Below are 23685 nucleotides of genomic sequence, written 5' to 3'. Positions count from 1 at the left end.
GAGAGCTGATTTACACAATAAAGAACAATCCAACTGACAGCAATACTAAAGCTTCAGAGAGAGGCTGAAGAGATGGTCTCTCGCTCTGCCTCTCGCTCTGCCTCTCGCTCTGCCTCTCGCTCTGCCTCTCGCTCTGCCTCTCGCTCTGCCTCTAAATAGCATGGGAAACATATGTTTACATTGCCAAAGTAAGTAAAATCGATAAACAAAAGTGAGAAGAAACAAACACATCAACAAACTATTAGAAATGAACACTCAAAGACAAGCGTCGCACTCAAAGGTTTAAAATATCAAGACATGTCAAGTATTATGGTCACAGCTACATTTTAATTTTTTATTAAGCAATGTGCAAATAGTACTAGTTGTTGTTGTGTGTGTGTGTGACAGTTGGTAGCTTTGCGAAGGTTAGATTTTTTTTAGGAGGAGGATTATATGGCTGTATGTGTTGAGTTTGGCCAGGCAACTGATTTTTAGGTCCATTCGTGGCTTTCTAGATGGTTGTCCTGTAGACCTGTTAAATGGGGTTCTGTTCCTCTGCTATTGGTTCAGAGCTGTGTGTGTAGGATGGTATATGTCTGTGAATGCTCTGCTTCTGTCCTCTCCCTGTATGAGCCAGGAACACAATGTTTCCTCTAAATTCCTGGAATGCCGTCATTCCTCATGTCTCTCCCTTTCCCAGACCCTGGCAATAGCAGAGCCCTTTCTCTTCCCCGTATCCATTGGCTGTGTCCCTCTTCCCTATATAGTGCCCTACACATTGGCTGTGTTCCTATATAGGGCATATACATTGTGTGTTTCCCAAATGACACCCTATTCCCTAGTGCACCAAAACCCTATGGGTCTGGTCAAAAGTAGTGCCCTATTCAATATGGGTCTGGTCAAAAGTAGTGCCCTATTCCCCATGGGTCTGGTCAAAAGTAGTGCCCTATTCCCCATGGGTCTGGTCAAAAGTAGTGCCCTATTCCCCATGGGTCTGGTCAAAAGTGGTGCACTACTGATTAGCCTTAAATGAATAAATGTAGGGACTAGAGTTCCATTTGGGACTCAACCCAATTGTCCTGACATCATCAGTCTCCCAGAACACCGCATGACTACCTTCTCACATCCCCAAAGGAATGCTTTACTGCGGACATCACTGGAAGAAAAACCAGCCCCGCCCCCCCCAGCCCAGCCGCGCCCCGTCCCCCAAACAGGGCTGGTTGAATGTCGTCATCTCTAACCCTCAAACAGGGCTGGTTGACCTTCAGATACTACTAGGTGCTCTTGTTGAGATTCAAGAGCACCTAGTAGTATCTAGACCAACCCCCCCCACCCCCAGCTTTGAGTTAATGCTAGGTGTTCCCGCTGATTGGTACCCTCCCCCAACAGCTTTGTTACAAAGGAAAGGTCTTAAATAAAAGGCTACATCATCTGGTTAAACCTGGATGACTCGTTTTGAATCACTTACACACTGACATGGCTGTTTTTTACCTTGACTTACTGCTTGGAGCTGACACTAAGGTATAATACGTCTAGCAGCGGGCTTTGTTGTAAAGGACTGGTTCATGTGAATGAATTGTGTTGTGAGTCACTATCAGAACTAGATTTACCTTGAGTTAGTGCTACAGTATTTACTGTCACTGCGGTAGATACTGGAGCCTTACAGCAGCCCAGCAGCCAGCAGGCTCTACTTTCCATTTCTCAGAGGGATATTTATGGGCTTCCATCAGCTGTGCTGTGAGTGATGTAAGGAGAAGCTGGCTAGCTGTGTATCTCCCAGGCCAGAGCTCTGATGTAAGGAGAAGCTGGCTAGCTGTGTATCTCCCAGGCCAGAGCTCTGATGTAAGGAGAAGCTGGCTAGCTGTGTATCTCCCAGGCCAGAGCTCTGATGCAAGGAGAAGCTGGCTAGCTGTGTATCTCCCAGGCCAGAGCTCTGATGCAAGGAGAAGCTGGCTAGCTGTGTATCTCCCAGGCCAGAGCTCTGATGCAAGGAGAAGCTGGCTAGCTGTGTATCTACCAGTGTAGGGCTGGTCTATGGGGAACTACCAGTGTAGGGCTGGTCTATGGGGAACTGCCAGTGTAGGGCTGGTCTATGGGGAACTGCCAGTGTAGGGCTGGTCTATGGGGAACTGCCAGTGTAGGGCTGGTCTATGGGGAACTACCAAGGGCTGGTCTATGGGGAACCAGTGTAGGGCTGGTCTATGGGGAACTACCAGTGTAGGGCTGGTCTATGGGGAACTACCAGTGTAGGGCTGGTCTATGGGGAACTACCAGTGTAGCTGGTCTATGGGGAACTACCAGTGTAGGGCTGGTCTATGGGGAACTACCAGTGTAGGGCTGGTCTATGGGGAACTACCAGTGTAGGGCTGGTCTATGGGGAACTACCAGTGTAGGGCTGGGCTATGGGGAACTGCCAGTGTAGGGCTGGGCTATGGGGAACTGGCAGTGTAGGGCTGGGCTATGGGGAACAGAGGCCCTGATCTTGCATTGTCAGTTTAGTCAAATGTGCATAGAGAGAATGGTCACCTGTAAGGACAGGTGAGAGGCGTTTAAAACACAGCACGTTGAAAGGTACTGGTAGACCTCACCTTTAATAAAACACAGTAGATTGAAAGGTACTGGTAGATCTCACCTTTAATAAAACACAGTAGATTGAAAGGTACTGGTAGACCTCACCTTTTAATAAAACACAGTAGATTGATTGAAAGGTACTGGTAGACCTCACCTTTTAATAAAACACAGTAGATTGAAAGGTACTGGTAGATCTCACCTTTAATAAAACACAGTAGATTGAAAGGTACTGGTAGACCTCACCTTTTAATAAAACACAGTAGATTGATTGAAAGGTACTGGTAGACCTCACCTTTTAATAAAACACAGTAGATTGAAAGGTACTGGTAGACTTCACCTTTTAAAATACTATAGTTCATACCAACACCACAGAGGAAGCTGTTTAACTTTATGTAATGTATTACTGTTCACGGTAATAGACGACATTAAAGAGACATTTGAAAATATCTAGGTTGACTTTTTGTTGTTGATCAGAATGAGTCATGTATTTTATAAATTGGTTCCACTGATATCAGAAATAATGTTTTTATTTTTTTATTTTAAAGAAACGGTTTGACTGATTTTTCCATTGTTTTAATAGAAAACTCAATGATACGCCGTCGTCGTCTTGCCGATACGTCGTCGTCTTGCCGATAAGGTGCTGCTCTAACTCCTTTATGCTCGTAATGAACGTTTTTAAAAGCAGTCTTTTTATTACAAATGGCAGATCATATGAGACCATGTGATTTTTAATTTGTATGTGTGGTATGGTTTGATGTGTCGCAGGGTTTGTTGTCCCGTCTCCTTCCTTCCTAGTATTGACTAACTGTGAGGGGGTATGTTGGCTCCTTCCTTTCCCCTCTCTCGTCTAAAGGCCCGAGCACAGCATTTTACTATGGAATGCATCCCAAATGGCACCCTATTCCCTATATAGTGCACTACTTTAGACCAGGGCCCTATTCCCTATATAGTGCACTACTTTAGACCAGGGCCCTATTCCCTATATAGTGCACTACTTTAGACCAGGGCCCTATTCCCTATATAGTGCACTACTTTAGACCAGGGCCCTATTCCCTATATAGTGCACTACTTTAGACCAGAGCCCTATTCCCTATATAGTGCACTACTTTAGACCAGGACCCTATTCCCTATATAGTGCACTACTTTAGACCAGAGCCCTATTCCCTATATAGTGCACTACTGTAGACCAGAACCCTATTCCCTATATAGTACACTACTTTAGACCAGGACCCTATAGGGAATAAGGTGCCATTTGGGACGCTGACATATCACCTTCCTTCTGAAGAACAGGCACAGCTGTGATCTAAACCTGAGCCATCGACACAGGTGGTGTCCATTACTGGCCGGAGACACACACACACTCACACACACACACACACTCACCTACTCTGCTGCCTCTACCTCTTTCTACCGTTTCACTCATTCTTACTAATCACTCTGTATCTCTCACTATAATCTGCTCTACTTTCTCTACTGGTTTCTATTATCTGCTAGGCTTTACTGTCTCTACTGGTTTCTATTATCTGCTAGGCTTTACTTTCTCTACTGGTTTCTATTATCTGCTAGGCTTTACTGTCTCTACTGGTTTCTATTATCTGCTAGGCTTTACTGTCTCTACTGGTTTCTATTATCTGCTAGGCTTTACTGTCTCTACTGGTTTCTATTATCTGCTAGGCTTTACTGTCTCTACTGGTTTCTATTATCTGCTAGGCTTTACTGTCTCTACTGGTTTCTATTATAATCTGCTCTCTACTCTACTGTTCCACAAAAGCCCCCTGTTCACCTTCTCTCAGCCATGCCGCCTCAAAATACCAGTCAGGGGCGGGGCCTGCGTGTGGTGTGGAGGGGCGGGGCCTGCGTGTGGTGTGGAGGGGCGGGGCCTGCGTGTGGTGTGGAGGGGCGGGGCCTGCGTGTGGTGTGGAGGGGCGGGGCCTGCGTGTGGAGGGGTGGGGCGGGGCCTGCGTGTGGTGTGGAGGGGCGGGGCCTGCGTGGGGTGGGAGGGGCGGGGCCTGTGTGGGGGGTGGGGAGGGGCGGGGCCTGTGGTGGGGTGGGGAGGGGCGGGGCCTGTGTGGGGAGGGGTGGGGAGGGGCGGGGCCTGCGTGGGGGGGGGCGGGGCCTGCGTGGGGTGTGGTGGGGAGGGGCGGGGCCTGCGTGTGGTGTTTCTCTGTAACACCCTTTTAGTTGTATCTTTCATTGTTTCCAGCCTGGGTAGATCACAAGTGATTAACTTGATGTTTAAAAGTCGATTTTCATAAGGAATATATTTATTGTACCCCCCACCGAAAACAAACCAAACCAGATGCTTTTTTTCAACAAGCTGCCTGACTGCATAATTTTATCCACGTTCTTCAAACGTCAGCGTTACTCCTACTTCTGTGTATCGTCCCATTTCCAAATTAAGGGTTAGGTTTTTACTCTCATTCTGAAGGGTTAAGGTTTGGGATAGGGTTAAAATAGAAACGAGTGTCCACGACTGGGAGCGAACACACAACCTTCTGATCCACAACCTGCCAGAGTCATGGGATTACCCAGAGTCATGGGATTACCCAAAACTTCTTTATGGTAATAGCTCTCAATGTTGCCCCTAGTGGCTGTTTTTCAGGGCAACGTCTCAACGTCCTCAAGACATGGATCGACGTCCAATCTTGGAACGACCTGGCTTTTTTCCCCCCAGGTTTCTACAGTCACGGGAAGCTGAAATTAAACCACTCCACAAGGGGGCTGTATCTTCCGCTACGGGACATTCCCTCAGTCTGTTTTAATGTGCTGAATCAAAGCAGTTGAATCGTATAGCTTAGTGGAACACGACAGAAACCAATGATTTAGGGTCTAAAATCTTCTGATCATTTATGAGCCAATAGTCTAAAGGGATCAATAACTGGATAGGACAGGGTAATCAATGTCTTCACACACCAAGGTCTGCATCCCAAATCAGACCGTAGTCCCCATCTAGTACACTAGATAAGGAATGGGGCTCCATTTGGGACTCAGACGATGTCTACATGACAGAAATCAGTATTCCAGCCGGGGTTTAGCCCTGTGATGTTCAGCCTTGCTTTGGCTCGCTCTCCTTTTTTAGTGTTCTGATGTTGAACACTTTGTACTCTCAGTGATCTGAGACTTTGACACATTTCGTTAAGCCTCCGGGACAAGTCTGAGTAAGGCCCTTACTAAGCACATTCTGGCATCTCCTCTCTTCATACGATCTCCGACGTGTGTATTAACAGCCTCTGTGGATGTCAAGAGTTATTTTTTTTAAAGGACACTTTGAAGTGTCTCCAAGTGGCACCCTATTCACTATATAGTGCACTTTGTTTGACCAGAGCCTTGTGCAGAGAGAATGCCATTAGGGACCTTGCTGCAGCAGGCCTGGCAAGGTAGGGACTCCGAGTGCACGTGTGGTTTAAGGTTCATATATGCAGCTTGTTCCCTACTGAGTGTGATGTGGCTGTAACTCATGTCTGATGTCAGGAATGATCCAACTTATCTACATGACATCATTTAAAAAAATCATTCACGCTAGTATTATCCTGTACTGTCGCACTTAGGTGACCTGTGGTGTCGTGTCGGACAGCTAGTTAATATCATCTGGTCAGTTAGGTGACCTGTGGTGTGGTGTGGTGTCGGACTGCTAGTTAATATCATCTACAGTAACAACTTCCACACATCACATTACATCATTTCGCAAATAGTTTCATCTTCACTCATTTACTCATTCATTTTATACAATAATTAGATGCAAACCTCAAGAACAGAGGCTCCTGTATAAACAGAGTTATGGTAATGTGGCTGTATTGTCTTTCCATGAGGTCACAAACATGAAACAAAACGGACCGGGTCGTAGATGGCTAAACAAAACGGACCGGGTCGTAGATGGCTAAACAAAACGGACCGGGTCGTAGATGGCTAAACAAAACGGACCGGGTCGTAGATGGCTAAACAAAACGGACTGGGTCGTAGATGGCTAAACAAAACGGACTGGGTCGTAGATGGCTAAACAAAACGGACCGGGTCGTAGATGGCTAAACAAAACGGACCGGGTCGTAGATTGCTTCTCCACCAACCGTTTACACGTTCTCCAGAATAGGAATATTGTTCAATTCTCAAATTCTGGGATGGGTCGGGAGAGCGGATGGTCGGGGAGAGCGGATGGGTCGGGGGGGAGAGCGGATGGGTCGGGAGGGGAGAGCGGATGGGTCGGATGGGGGAGAGCGGATGGGTCGGGGAGAGCGGATGGGTCGGGGGAGAGCGGATGGTCGGGGAGAGGAGTCTCTACATAGAATTTAGGATGTGGGTGTAACCGGGGGGGGGGGTTGTTCACAGCTCTGCTAGCCAATTCACTGAAAGAGCTAGCGTCATGATAGTCCTTTAGGTGCCTTTTGGCAAACTCCAAGCGGGTTGTCATGTGTCTTTTTTACTGAGGAGTTGCTTCCGTCTGGCCACTACCATAAAGGCCTGATTTGGTGGAGTGCTGCAGAGATGGTTGTGCTTCTGGAAGGTTCTACCATCTCCACAGAAGAACTCTGGAGTTCTGTTAGATAGTCAGGGAGGTGATAAAGAACCCAATAGTCTAAGTCCCTTCTCCCCCGATTGCTCACTTTAGCCCGGTGGCCAGCTCTAAGAAGAGTCTTGGTGGTTCCAAACTTATTCCACTTAAGAATGATGGAGGCCGTTGTGTTCTTGGGGACCTTCAATGCTGAAGACATTTTTTTTGGTACCCTTCCCCAGATCTGTGCCTTGACACAATATAGTCTCTGAGCTCTATGGACAATTCCTTCGACCTCCTGGCTTGGTTCTTGCTCTGACATGCATTGTCAACTGTGGGACCTTTTTATATAGACAGGTGTGTGCCTTTCCAAATAATGTCCAATCAATTGAATTTTACCACAGGTGGACTCCAAGTTGTAGAAACATGTCAACGATGATCAATGGAAACAGGATGCCCCCCCACACACACACACACACACACACACCTTGTCTGAATACTAAGAACTTTTTTACAGTGCATTCGGAAAGTATTCAGACCTTTACTTTTTACACATTTTGTTACATTAAATCCTTATTCTAAAATGGCTAAAATAATTATAAACACAATACAATGACAAAGTGAAAACCGTTTTTGTTAGAAATGTTTGCCAATTCATTAAAAAAAAAAATCATATTTTAAATTTTTTTTTACATACGTTTTCAGACCTTTTTGCTCTGAGACTCGAAATTGAGCAACAGGTACATCCTGTTTCCATCGATGATCCTTGATGTTTCTAGAGGTCCTCAGGCCTACCAAATGCACCGGTTGCCCCAGTGACAGATGAGTCGTGCTGCTAGCTAATATCATACACATCCCATAGGGCGGCGCACAATTGGCCCAGAGTCGTCCAGGTTTGGTCATTGTAAATAAGAATTTGTTCTTAACTGACTTGCCTAGTTAAATAAAGGTAAAATAAATCAATTATACAGCCTCGGTATGGAGACACATCTGGTTTAGTATATAGGTAGTTACCTTGTCTCACTGCTTCCCAAATCGCACCCTATTCGGGGCCCATAGTGCACTACTTTAGATCAGAGCTCTTGTAGGGAATAGGGTGCCATTTGGGGCGGAGCCGCTCTCTCTCTCTGTAGTGTCCTGTCGGGAGTTGAACTTCACTCCAAAGCTTCGGTCCACATCTGTAGTGGATCATAAGAGGTGATGTCATAGTGCTGATTGGACTCTTACCTCATGTCCACATTGTGGTTTGGGGCACCATCTGGCTGAACACACACACACACAGTGAGAACTTGTCAGACACAGAGCCCTTAGGTTCCCTCTACAAATCACTAGCCGGTGATAACAGACCCAAACAGGAATCCTCTTGACGACTTTGTGTATGTATATTTAGTGAATACAGTGTTAAAAGGCCCTCTGGGGTCCGCTAGCTACCGTTAAGAGGACACATCTGTTGATTGGTGTGAACGTACTATGCCCTAGAATGTTTCAGTGTGCACTTTCATCTCTCTGATCCTGTTCTTAACCAATATGTTCCCTTTGACTCAATATCCTGATTCTTCCCTCTAGATCAGCCCTGTTGTTGACTAGATATCCTTTCCTCTATATCAGCCCTGTTGTTGACTAGATATCCTTTAAGATCAGCCCTGTTACTGACTAGATATCCTTTAAGATCAGCCCTGTTACTGACTAGATATCCTTTAAGATCAGCCCTGTTACTGACTAGATATCCTTTCCTCTAGATCAGCCCTGTTACTGACTAGATATCATCCTAGCCTTTCCTCTAGATCAGCCCTGTTATTGACTAGATAACCTGCCAGTCTTCCCTCTAGATCAGCCCTGTTGTTGACTAGATATCCTTCCCTCTAGATCAGCCATGTTACTGACTAGATATCCTTTCCTCTAGATCAGCCATGTTACTGACTAGATATCATCCTAGTCTTCCCTCTAGATCAGCCCTGTTGTTGACTAGATATCCTTCCCTCTAGATCAGCCCTGTTATTGACTAGATATCCTTTCCTCTAGATCAGCCCTGTTACTGACTAGATATCCTTTCCTCTAGATCAGCCCTGTTGTTGACTAGATATCCTTCCCTCTAGATCAGCCCTGTTACTGACTAGATATCATCCTAGTCTTCCCTCTAGATCAGCCCTGTTGTTGACTAGATATCCTTCCCTCTAGATCAGCCCTGTTACTGACTAGATATCCTTTCCTCTAGATCAGCCCTGTTACTGACTAGATATCATCCTAGCCTTTCCTCTAGATCAGCCCTGTTACTGACTAGATATCATCCTAGCCTTTCCTCTAGATTAGCCCTGTTATTGACTAGATAACCTGCCAGTCTTCCCTCTAGATCAGCCCTGTTGTTGACTAGATATCCTTCCCTCTAGATCAGCCATGTTACTGACTAGATATCCTTTCCTCTAGATCAGCCATGTTACTGACTAGATATCATCCTAGTCTTCCCTCTAGATCAGCCCTGTTGTTGACTAGATATCCTTCCCTCTAGATCAGCCCTGTTACTGACTAGATATCCTTTCCTCTAGATCAGCCCTGTTACTGACTAGATCAGCCCTGTTGTTGACTAGATATCCTTCCCTCTAGATCAGCCCTGTTACTGACTAGATATCATCCTAGTCTTCCCTCTAGATCAGCCATGTTACTGACTAGATATCCTTTCCTCTAGATCAGCCATGTTACTGACTAGATATCCTTTCCTCTAGATCAGCCATGTTACTGACTAGATATCCTTTCCTCTAGATCAGCCATGTTACTGACTAGATATCCTTTACTCTAGATCAGCCATGTTACTGACTCATTAACATGAATTGCTTTGTTGTATCAGTTCTAGTAGGTTGGCCTCAGAACCATTTCCACGTTTCGTCTTTGAACCGTATTTGAATAAGCACTGTGTCGGTTAGGGCAGATGTTTGTTCCGTTTAGCCATGAAAATATAGAGACACAGCGAGAGGAAACGGTAGGTAAATTTGTTTTATTTCACTTCTACAACTATACTGTTACCTGATTTCACAGGTAAATACTGTTACCTGATTTCACAGGTAAATACTGTTACCTGATTTCACAGGTAAATACTGTTACCTGATTTCACAGGTAAATACTGTTACCTGATTTCACAGGTAATCGTAACGTGTTCTTGTCAGTGACCAGCTTTAATAGGCCAAAGGTCATATTTCTGTATAAGTGAGTGCCCCTGTTGAGAACCACAATCCCCCCCCCACCCCCCCTCTCTCTCTCCCTCTACAGCTGACCCCTGGGGGTAAGGCCGCCCAGGCCGGTGTGGGCGTGGGAGATTGGGTGGTGTCCATCGGGGAGACCAACGCAGAAGACATGACCCATGTGGAGGCACAGAACAAGATCAGAGCAGCAGAGGAGTCTCTCACCCTCACCCTCAGCAAGTAAGATAATATAACTAGACCATACTGTATACACTATACTCACCCTCAGTAATATAACTAGACCGTACTGTAAACACTATACTCGCCCTCAGTAATATAACTAGACCGTACTGTAAACACTATACTCACCCTCAGTAATATAACTAGACCATACTGTATACACTATACTCACCCTCAGTAATATAACTAGACTGTACTGTATACACTATACTCACCCTCAGTAATATAACTAGACCGTACTGTATACACTATACTCGCCCTCAGCAGTGTAACTCGACCGTACTGTGTACACTATACTCGCCCTCAGCAGTGTAACTCGACCGTACTGTAAACACTATACTCACCCTCAGTAGTATAACTCGACCGTACTGTAAACACTATACTCACCCTCAGTAGTATAACTCGACCGTACTGTAAACACTATACTCACCCTCAGTAGTATAACTAGACCGTACTGTAAACACTATACTCACCCTCAGTAATATAACTAGGCTACTGTAAACACTATACTCACCCTCAGTAATATAACTAGACCGTACTGTATACACTATACTCACCCTCAGTAATATAACTAGACCGTACTGTAAACACTATACTCACCCTCAGTAATATAACTGTACTGTAAACACTATACTCACCCTCAGTAATATAACTAGACCGTACTGTAAACACTATACTCACCCTCAGTAATATAACTAGACCGTACTGTATACACTATACTCACCCTCAGTAATATAACTAGACCGTACTGTAAACACTATACTCACCCTCAGTAATATAACTAGACCATACTGTATACACTATACTCACCCTCAGTAATATAACTAGACCATACTGTATACACTATACTCACCCTCGGTAATATAACTGTACTGTAAACACTATACTCACCCTCAGTAATATAACTGTACTGTAAACACTATACTCACCCTCAGTAATATAACTAGACCGTACTGTAAACACTATACTCACCCTCAGTAATATAACTAGTACTGTAAACACTATACTCACCCTCAGTAATATAACTAGACCGTACTGTAAACACTATACTCACCCTCAGTAATATAACTAGACCGTCACCCTCAGTAATATAACTAGACTGTAAACATACTCACCCTCAGTAATATAACTAGACCGTACTGTAAACACTATACTCACCCTCAGTAATATAACTAGACCGTACTGTAAACACTATACTCACCCTCAGTAATATAACTAGACCGTACTGTATAAACACTATACTCACCCTCACTACTACTCACCCTCAGTAATATAACTAGACCGTACTGTAAACACTATACTCACCCTCAGTAGTATAACTAGACCGTACTGTAAACACTATACTCACCCTCAGTAGTATAACTAGACCGTACTGTAAACACTATACTCACCCTCAGTAGTATAACTAGACCGTACTGTAAACACTATACTCACCCTCAGTAGTATAACTAGACCGTACTGTAAACACTATACTCACCCTCAGTAGTATAACTAGACCGTACTGTAAACACTATACTCACTCACCCCCTCAGTCAGTATAACTAGACCGTACTGTAAACACTATACTCACCCTCAGTAGTATAACTAGACCGTACTGTAAACACTATACTCACCCTCAGTAGTATAACTAGACCGTACTGTAAACACTATACTCACCCTCAGTAGTATAACTCGACCGTACTGTAAACACTATACTCACCCTCAGTAGTATAACTCGACCGTACTGTAAACACTATACTCACCCTCAGTAGTATAACTCGACCGTACTGTAAACACTATACTCACCCTCAGTAGTATAACTAGACCGTACTGTAAACACTATACTCACCCTCAGTAGTATAACTAGACCGTACTGTAAACACTATACTCACCCTCAGTATAACTAGACCGTACTGTAAACACTATACTCACCCTCAGTAGTATAACTAGACCGTACTGTAAACACTATACTCACCCTCAGTAGTATAACTAGACTGTAAACGTACCCTCAGTAAACACTATACTCACCCTCAGTAGTATAACTAGACCGTACTGTAAACACTATACTCACCCTCAGTAGTATAACTAGACCGTACTGTAAACACTATACCCTCAGTAGTATAACTAGACCCTGTAAACACTATAAACTGTAAACACTATACTCACCCGTACTGTAAACACTATACTCGACCGTACTGTAAACACTATACTCGACCGTACTGTAAACACTATACTCGACCGTACTGTAAACACTATACTAGACCGTACTGTAAACACTACCCTACTCGTAAACACTATACTCACCCTCAGTACCGTACTGTAAACACTATCACTCTCAGTAGACCCTGTAAACACTATACTACTGTAAACACTATACTCGACCGTACTGTAAACACTATACTCACCCCAGTAATATAACTGTAAACACTATAACTAGACCGTACTGTAAACACTATACTCGACCGTACTGTAAACACTATACTCGACTACCCTCAGTAATATAACGTACTGTAAACACTATACTCGACCGTACTGTAAACACTATACTCACCCTCAGTACTGTAAACACTATACTCGACCTCAGTAATATAACTCGACTGTAAACGCTATACTAAACACTACCCTCAGTACTATAACCGTACTGTAAACACTATACTCGACCGTACTGTAAACACTACTGTAAACACTACTCGACCGTACTGTAAACACTATACTCACCCTCTGTAAACACTATACTCGGCCGTACTGTAAACACTATATACCCTCAGCCGTACTGTAAACACTATACTCGGCCGTACTGTAAACATATACTCGGCCCTGTAAACGCTATACTGTCAAACACTATACTCGGCCGTACTGTAAACACTATACCCTCAGGCCGCCGTACTGTAAACACTATACTCGGCCGTACTGTAAACACTATACTCGGCCGTACTGTAAACACTATAGTATCGGCCGTACTGTAAACACTATACTCGGCCTCTGTAAACACTATACTCGGCCGTACTGTAAACACTATACTCACCCTCAGTAGTATAACTCGGCCGTGCTGTAAACGTAAACACTATACTCGGCCGTACTGTAAACACTATACTCGGCCGTACTGTGCTGTAAAAACACTATACTCGGCCGTACTGTAAACACTATACTCGGCCGTACTGTAAACACTATACTCGGCCGTACTGTAAACACTATACCCTCAGTAGTATAACTGCCGTACTGTAAACACTATACTCGGCCGTACTGTAAACACTATACAGTAGTATCGGCCGTACTGTAAACACTATACTCGGCCGTACTGTAAACACTATAACTCGGCCGTACTGTAAACACTATACTCGGCCGTACTGTAAACACTATACTAGGCCGTACTGTAAACACTATACTCGGCCGTACTGTAAACACTATACTCGGCCGGCCGTACTGTAAACACTATACTCGGCCGTACTGTAAACACTATACTCGGCCGTACTGTAAACACTATACTCGGCCTACCCTCAGTAGTAAACACTATACTAGGCCCTGTACAGTAATATGCGTACTAAACACTATACTCGGCCGTACTGTAAACACTATACTCAGGCCGTACTGTAAACACTATAACTCGGCCGTACTGTAACACTATACTATACTCGGCCGTACTGTAAACTGTAAACTATACCCTCAGTATATAACTCAGACCTAGGCTACTGTAAACACTATACTCACCCTCAGTAATATAACTAGACCGTACTGTAAACACTATACTCACCCTACTCTGTAAACACTATACTCACCCTCAGCCGTACTGTAAACACTATACTCACCCTCAGCAGTATAACTCGGCCGTACTGTATGCACTATACTCACCCTCAGCAGTATAACTCGGCCGTACTGTATACACTATACTCACCCTCAGCAGTATAACTCGGCCGTACTGTGTACACTATACTCACCCTCAGCAGTATAACTCGGCCGTACTGTGTACACTATACTCACCCTCAGCAGTATAACTCGGCCGTACTGTATACACTATACTCACCCTCAGCAGTATAACTCGGCCGTACTGTATGCACTATACTCACCCTCAGCAGTATAACTCGACCGTACTGTATGCACTATACTCACCCTCAGTAGTATAACTCGACCGTACTGTATGCACTATACTCACCCTCAGTAGTATAACTCGACCGTACCAGACTCAGCCTCAGTAATATAACTAGGCTACTGTATACACTATACTCACCCTCAGTAATATAACTAGGCTACTGTATACACTATACTCACCCTCAGTAATATAACTGGACCGTACTGTAAACACTATACTCACCCTCAGTAATATAACTAGACCGTACTGTAAACACTATACTCACCCTCAGTAATATAACTAGACCATACCAGACTCACCCTCAGTAATATAACTAGACCATACTATACTCACCCTCAGTAATATAACTAGGCTACTGTATACACTATACTCACCCTCAGTAATATAACTAGACCATACTGTATACACTACTCACCCTCAGTAATATAACTAGACCGTACTGTATACACTATACTCACCCTCAGTAATATAACTAGACCGTACTGTAAACACTATACTCACCCTCAGTAATATAACTAGACCGTACCAGACTCACCCTATACTCACCCTCAGTAATATAACTAGACCGTACCAGACTCACCCTCAGTAATATAACTAGACCATACCAGACTCACCCTCAGTAATATAACTAGACCGTACCAGACTCAGCCTCAGTAATATAACTAGGCTACTGTAAACACTATACTCACCCTCAGTAATATAACTAGACCATACCAGACTCACCCTCAGTAATATAACTAGACCGTACTGTAAACACTATACTCACCCTCAGCAAGTAAGATAATATAACTAGACCGTACTGTATACACTATACTCACCCTCAGTAATATAACTAGACCGTACTGCCGTGTGGTAGCAGAGAGAACAGTCTATGACTTTGGTGGCTGGAGTCTTGGGCAGTTTTTAGGGCCTTCCTCTGACACCGCCTGGTATAGATGTCCTGGATGGCAGGAAGCATTACCCTCTGTAGTGCCTTGCGGGCGGAGGCCGAGCAGTTGCCATACCAGGCAGTGACGCAATTAGTCAAAGGTCTTGATGGTGCAGCTGTAAAACCTTGAGGAACTGAGGACCCATGCCAAATCTTTTCAGTGTCCTGAGGGGGAATAGGTTTTGTCATGCCCTCTTCACGACTGTCTTTGTGTGCTTGGACCATATTAGTTAGTTAGGAGTAGTTTGAGATGCCTTGCTTTCTAATTCTGTTGTAAAAATATATATTAAATGAGATTAAAACCACTTTGGTGATTTTAAATAAAGCGACGCAAATGTAATTTGACAGACTGGGGTTGGATAACATACCTGCTACCTACAGAAGCATGTTGTATTTACTCCTCTTAGAAACTCCCTACTCAATAACAAAAACATTTATGTCAAGCCAACAGCTCATTTCTAACAGAAAATGAAAGACGTGGTAACATATGTTTGGTTAGAATCTCCTGTATAGAATGAGAGGTGTTGAAATAACCAAGCCACCGTCTATCCATTTCATCTATTACGTGTCAGCTGCTGTTAACAGTGAAACCACAAGACGGGTTGTAGTGGTGACTTCAGCACCCCAGTGGTTACTTCGGGTCACACAGACATGGAACCAGTACTGTTAGTGAGGGTGTCTGAACGACCTCTCCCGTAATGTGATCAAGACAAAGGAGATGATCATGGACGACAGGAAAATGAGGACGCCTCCATTCTCATCCACCTGGCTCCAGTGGAGCAGGTTGAGAGCTTCAAGTTCCTTGGTGTCCGTCCACATCACCAACAAACTATCCTGGTCCAAACACACCAAGACAGTCGTGAAGCGAGCACGACAATGTCTATTCCCCCTCAGGAGACTGAAAAGACTGAAGAGAGATCTGAAAAGACCCAGATCCTCAAAAGGTTCTACAGCTGCACCATCGAGAGCATCATGACCGATTGCATCACTGCCTGGTATGGCAACTGCTCATCATCTGACCGTAATGCTCTACAGAGAGTAGTGCGTACGGCCCAGTACATCACTGGGGCCAAGCTTCCTGCCATCCAGGTCCTCTATACCAGGTGGTGTCAGAGGAGGGCCCCTTAAAATTGTCAGAGACTCCAGTCACCCAAGTCATAGACTGTTCTCTCTGCTTCCGCACGGCAAGTGGTACCGGAGCATCAAGTCTAGGACCAAGAGGCTCCTTAACAGCTTCTACACCCCCAAGCCATAAGACTCCTGAACATCTAATAAAATGGCTACCCAGACTATTTGCATTGACCCCCCCCCCCCCTTAACCAACTGCATTGTTGGTAATGGGCTTGTAAGTAAGCATTTCCCAGAAAGGTCTACATACATGTTGTATTCAGTGCATGTGACAAATGAAATTTCACAAATTTGATTTGAACTGTAGATAGTGATGGTACAGTGAGGGAGTCTGAACTGTAGATAGTGATGGTACAGTGAGGGACTCTCTGAACTGTAGATAGTGGTGGTACAGTGAGGGAGTGATAGATACCGTAGATATCTCTAAATCTAATGAACAAGCTATTGAGTCTGAACACCTACTGTCCACACTGACCGACTGTAGGGACTCAGGACTATGTTAAAAAATTAAGTCAGACTAGATACACTGTTAATAAACAAGGCTGTGTCTGACTGGCCTGACGTAGGGCCCTGTCGACCCTGAATTAGGGCACTATATAGGGAATAGAGTGCCATTTCGGACACAATCAAAACAGAGACCAGATCTACAGTTAGAATGCGAGGCGTGAGTGTCTTCAGGAATATGGCTGACCTGATATTATGGCCTGAGACCATCAAGAAGGTTTAGAGTGACACTAAACTATTTAGCTTTCCATTCTGACACCGCTCTCGCCCCCCCACCCCCCTCCCGGCACATATGGAAAAAATCTGGAGTGCTGAATTGACAGTCTTCCTTCTTGAAGAGGTCACGTAACAGCCTCAAACCGAAAGCCTAAAAAAGGAGTGAGTGTGTCTGAGGAGGGAGACCGTAACTACCTCATCCGTTTGTGAGGGAGAGAGAAAGTCATACGTCTGTGATTTAATAGATGAGTAATGAAAACCAACATGTGGTCTGTATCTGAAATAGAACCCTGTTCCCTTCAAAGTGCACTCTGGGGCCTGGTCATAAAGTAGGGCATTATGTGCCTTCCTAGTGGAGCAGTGGTCTATAAGGCACTGCATCGCAGAATGACCCCAGCCCAGACCTGTACACCAACTGGTTACCCAGAATGACCCCAGCCCAGACCTGTACACCAACTGGTTACCCAGAATGACCCCAGCCCAGACCTGTACACCAACTGGTCACCCAGAATGACCCCAGCCCAGACCTGTACAACTGGTCACCCAGAATGACCCCAGCCCAGACCTGTACAACTGGTCACCCAGAATGACCCCAGCCCAGACCTGTACACCAGCTAACCCAGAATGACCCCAGCCCAGACCTGTACACCAGCTAACTGGTTACCCAGAATGACACCAGCCCACACCTGCACACCAGCTAACCCACAATGACCCCAGCCCAGACCTGTACACCAGCTAACCCACAATGACCCCAGCCCAGACCTGTACACCAGCTAACCCAGAATCAGCCCAGACCTGCACACCAGCTTACTGGTTACCCAGAATGACCCCAGCCCAGACCTGCACACCAGCTAACTGGTTACCCAGAATGACCCCAGCCCAGACCTGCACACCAGCTTACTGGTTACCCAGAATGACCCCAGCCCAGACCTGCACACCAGCTTACTGGTTACCCAGAATGACCCCAGCCCAGACCTGCACACCAGCTAGCCCAGAATGACCCCAGCCCAGACCTGTACACCAGCTTACTGGTTACCCAGAATGACCCCAGCCCAGACCTGTACACCTGGTCACCCAGAATGACCCCAGCCCAGACCTGTACACCAGCTAACCCAGAATGACCCCAGCCCAGACCTGTACACCAGCTAACTGGTTACCCAGAATGACCCCAGCCCAGACCTGCACACCAGCCAACTGGTTACCCAGAATGACCCCAGCCCAGACCTGCACACCAGCTAACTGGTTACCCAGAATGACCCCAGCCCAGACCTGCACACCAGCTAACTGGTTACCCAGAATGACCCCAGCCCAGACCTGCACACCAGCTAACTGGTTACCCAGAATGACCCCAGCCCAGACCTGCACACCAGCTAACTGGTTACCCAGAATGACCCCAGCCCAGACCTGTACACCAGCTAACCCAGAATGACCCCAGCCCAGACCTGTACACCAGCTAACTGGTTACCCAGAATGACACCAGCCCACACCTGCACACCAGCTAACCCAGAATGACCCCAGCCCAGACCTGTACACCAGCTAACCCACAATGACCCCAGCCCAGACCTGTACACCAGCTAACCCAGAATCAGCCCAGACCTGCACACCAGCTTACTGGTTACCCAGAATGACCCCAGCCCAGACCTGACCCCAGCCCAGCACACCAGCTAACTGGTTACCCAGAATGACCCCAGCCCAGACCTGCACACCAGCTTACTGGTTACCCAGAATGACCCCAGCCCAGACCTGCACACCAGCTTACTGGTTACCCAGAATGACCCCAGCCCAGACCTGCACACCAGCTAGCCCAGAATGACCCCAGCCCAGACCTGTACACCAGCTTACTGGTTACCCAGAATGACCCCAGCCCAGACCTGTACACCTGGTCACCCAGAATGACCCCAGCCCAGACCTGTACACCAGCTAACCCAGAATGACCCCAGCCCAGACCTGTACACCAGCTAACTGGTTACCCAGAATGACCCCAGCCCAGACCTGCACACCAGCTAACTGGTTACCCAGAATGACCCCAGCCCAGACCTGCACACCAGCTAACTGGTTACCCAGAATGACCCCAGCCCAGACCTGCACACCAGCTAACTGGTTACCCAGAATGACCCCAGCCCAGACCTGCACACCAGCTAACTGGTTACCCAGAATGACACCAGCCCACACCTGCACACCAGCTAACTGGTTACCCAGAATGACACCAGCCCACACCTGCACACCAGCTAACTGGTTACCCAGAATGACCCCAGCCCAGACCTGCACACCAGCTAACTGGTTACCCAGAATGACCCCAGCCCAGACCTGCACACCAGCTAACTGGTTACCCAGAATGACCCCAGCCCAGACCTGTACACCAACTGGTTACCCAGAATGACCCCAGCCCAGACCTGTACACCAACTGGTTACCCAGAATGACCCCAGCCCAGACCTGTACACCAACTGGTTACCCAGAATGACCCCAGCCCAGACCTGTACACCAGCTTACTGGTTACCCAGAATGACCCCAGCCCAGACCTGTACACCAGCTTACTGGTTACCCAGAATGACCCCAGCCCAGACCTGTACACCAGCTTACTGGTTACCCAGAATGACCCCAGCCCAGACCTGCACACCAGCTAACTGGTTACCCAGAATGACCCCAGCCCAGACCTGTACACCAGCTTACTGGTTACCCAGAATGACCCCAGCCCAGACCTGCACACCAGCTAACTGGTTACCCAGAATGACCCCAGCCCAGACCTGTACACCAACTGGTTACCCAGAATGACCCCAGCCCAGACCTGTACACCAGCTTACTGGTTACCCAGAATGACCCCAGCCCAGACCTGTACACCAGCTTACTGGTTACCCAGAATGACCCCAGCCCAGACCTGTACACCAGCTTACTGGTTACCCAGAATGACCCCAGCCCAGACCTGCACACCAGCTAACTGGTTACCCAGAATGACCCCAGCCCAGACCTGTACACCAACTGGTTACCCAGAATGACCCCAGCCCAGACCTGTACACCAACTGGTTACCCAGAATGACCCCAGCCCAGACCTGTACACCAGCTTACTGGTTACCCAGAATGACCCCAGCCCAGACCTGTACACCAGCTTACTGGTTACCCAGAATGACCCCAGCCCAGACCTGTACACCAGCTTACTGGTTACCCAGAATGACCCCAGCCCAGACCTGCACACCAGCTAACTGGTTACCCAGAATGACCCCAGCCCAGACCTGTACACCAGCTTACTGGTTACCCAGAATGACCCCAGCCCAGACCTGTACACCAGCTTACTGGTTACCCAGAATGACCCCAGCCCAGACCTGCACACCAGCTAACTGGTTACCCAGAAGGACCCCAGCCCAGACCTGTACACCAGCTAACCCAGAATGACCCCAGCCCAGACCTGCACACCAGCTTACTGGTTACCCAGAATGACCCCAGCCCAGACCTGCACACCAGCTAACCCAGAATGACCCCAGCCCAGACCAGCACACCAGCTAACCCAGAATGACCCCAGCCCAGACCTGTACACCTGGTCACCCAGAATGACCCCAGCCCAGACCTGCACACCAGCTTACTGGTTACCCAGAATGACCCCAGTCCAGACCTGCACACCAGCTAACCCAGAATGACCCCAGCCCAGACCTGCACACCAGCTAACCCAGAATGACCCCAGCCCAGACCTGCACACCAGCACACGGGGGCTTTGTAGCCCAGCACACGGGGGCTTTGTAGCCCAGCACACGGGGGCTTTGTAGCCCAGCACACGGGGGCTTTGTAGCCCAGCACACGGGGGCTTTGTAGCCCAGCACACGGGGGACAAAGGCTGCTTCTCTTCCAGCATTCACCAAAACAAAACTCATAAAGCTTTACACAAACTAGTATAAAAAATGACACAATGTTTGATGGCTTTAACAAAGACTTCCAAACAAATGGTACCACGTTGCACTGTTAGAACTGTAGCAGCTGAACCCAATTTGGCACCAGTTACTACCCTTACACGGTGCTCCAAGCTGACCGTGCACTAAACGGGAAGTCCAAACCAAATTAGGAACATTTACAAACATACCACCAAAACGACCCTATAACCAAGATCTCAGATTGGACGAGCCCCAACTGTGTTAGCTGGCCGTAGTTCATAACAACAAAGGGAGACCACACATGACTGAATTCTTATTTAACCTTTTAACCAGGCAAGTCAGTTAAGAACCAATTCTTATTTAACCTTTTAACCAGGCAAGTCAGTTAAGAACCAATTCTTATTTAACCTTTTAACCAGGCAAGTCAGTTAAGAACCAATTCTTATTTAACCTTTTAACCAGGCAAGTCAGTTAAGAACAAATTCTTATTTAACCTTTTAACCAGGCAAGTCAGTTAAGAACAAATTCTTATTTTCAATGACAGCCTAGGAACAGTGGGTTAACTGCCTTGTTCAGGGGCAGAATGACAGATTTGTACCTTGTCAGCTCAGGGATCTGTTCTAGCAACCTTTCGGTTACTGGCCCAACGCTCTAACCACTAGGCTACCTGCTGGATACTAGTCCAACGCTCTAACCACTAGGCTACCTGCTGGATACTAGTCCAACGCTCTAACCACTAGGCTACCTGCTGGATACTAGTCCAACGCTCTAACCACTAGGCTACCTGCTGGTTACTAGTCCAACGCTCTAACCACTAGGCTACCTGCTGGTTACTAGTCCAACGCTCTAACCACTAGGCTACCTGCTGGTTACTCGTCCAACGCTCTAACCACTAGGCTACCTGCTGGTTACTGGCCCAACGCTCTAACCACTAGGCTACCTGCTGGTTACTGGCCCAACGCTCTAACCACTAGGCTACCTGCTGGTTACCCCAAATACATTTACTTTAATGTAAAAATAAATACATTTAGCATTTAGTTTAATAAAATGTAACATAAGCTTTGGACGTCTATATGATCAGTAGTGTGTGGATGAGTGGAGAGTGCTTTCTGGTGAACACAGACCAACAACTAAAAGGTTGGCCACCTGCTGGAAGCCAGCCTGCCCTGGTCAAAGGGAAGAGATGTTGTTGGCTGATGTGTCCAGCCTGCCCAGGTGAAAAGGGAAGAGAGATGTTAGAGGTAGTCTCCTCTTCTCTAGAAGATAGGGGTTAGAGGTCGTCTCCTCTAAACCAGATGTTAGAGGTCGTCTCCTCTAGGAGATAGGGGTTAGAGGTCGTCTCCTCTAAACCAGATGTGCTCTGTCATTAGTTTTTCCTGTAACCTCTGTCCTTCTACCTCCTATCTGTTGCTGTAGTGGAATATGCATGGGTCCCAAATGGCACCCTATTCCCTATATAGGGCACTACTTTTTGGGGGGTTGAAGCCGGTGTCTTCTGTCAGACCAGACCAGACTTTGGTGAGTGTTCAGATGTATACCTGCGGTTTAGCCAACAGATCAGGGCACAGGAACAAAGTGGCTGGTTGGAATCAGGGTCACGGTCAGTTTGTTTTTCGAATTTGGCAGTACTATTCATAAACTGGCTGACTGGCCAAAACAGGACATAATCTAACACAATATTATTTTTTATTTTTTTTAAAGTTCCTGAAATGTTATGAATCACACCCTGTACCACCACCTCTTTTGGAGAGTATATCTGGTGATGCTGTAGAGTACTGCCACTCCCTTTCAGTACATTATATCTGGTGATGCTGTAGAGTACTGTCACTCCCTTTCAGTACATTATATCTGGTGATGCTGTAGAGTACTGTCACTCCCTTTCAGTACAGTATATCTGGTGATGCTGTAGAGTACTCTCACTTCCTTTCAGTACAGTATATCTGGTGATGCTGTAGAGTACAGTCACTCCCTTTCAGTACAGTATATCTGGTGATGCTGTAGAGTACAGTCACTCCCTTTCAGTACAGTATATCTGGTGATGCTGTAGAGTACTGCCACTTCCTTTCAGTACAGTATATCTGGTGATGCTGTAGAGTACTCTCACTTCCTTTCAGTACAGTATATCTGGTGATGCTGTAGAGTACAGTCACTCCCTTTCAGTACAGTATATCTGGTGATGCTGTAGAGTACAGTCACTCCCTTTCAGTACAGTATATCTGGTGATGCTGTAGAGTAGTCTGTAGCTGAAACGGTACGGATATGAACTGTGTCATTAGACTACTTATCGAGCAAAACATCGTGTGTGTGTGTGTGTGTGTGTGTGTTGTGTGTTGTGTGTGTGTGTGGCTCAGTTGGTAGAGCATGCCGCTTGCAATGCTAGGGTTGTGGGTTCGATTCCCACAGGGATCAGTATGAAAATGCCAATATAATGTGTGTGTGTGTGTGTGTGTGTGTACACTCTGACGATGATGTTGTGAATAAATGGGTCCCCACTGTATGCGTTGTTTGTGTGTTGGGTTTCTCAGTCGTAGGTGTT

The 23685-nt window shown here is 46.4% G+C and overlaps 1 protein-coding gene across 5 annotated transcripts in view; it reads left to right on the top strand.

The window, feature by feature from the left end:
* Positions 1 to 23685, top strand: part of pdlim7 (PDZ and LIM domain 7) — a 64366-nt gene that overhangs the window by 9792 nt on the left and 30889 nt on the right. For all 5 annotated transcript variants that reach the window (XR_006079605.1, XR_006079604.1, XM_042303541.1 and 2 more), the window contains exon 3: positions 10298 to 10449. Coding sequence is in view for 3 of the 5 variants with exons in the window: in XM_042303541.1 (XP_042159475.1) it covers positions 10298 to 10449 (152 nt within the window). In the remaining 2 variants the exon portion in view is untranslated. The remainder of the gene's footprint in view (positions 1 to 10297; positions 10450 to 23685) is intronic.

The sequence above is a fragment of the Oncorhynchus tshawytscha genome, linkage group LG21, assembly GCF_018296145.1.
Source record: "Oncorhynchus tshawytscha isolate Ot180627B linkage group LG21, Otsh_v2.0, whole genome shotgun sequence".
Taxonomy (NCBI): domain Eukaryota; kingdom Metazoa; phylum Chordata; class Actinopteri; order Salmoniformes; family Salmonidae; genus Oncorhynchus; species Oncorhynchus tshawytscha.
This window is presented reverse-complemented; position numbering and strand designations above follow the sequence as displayed.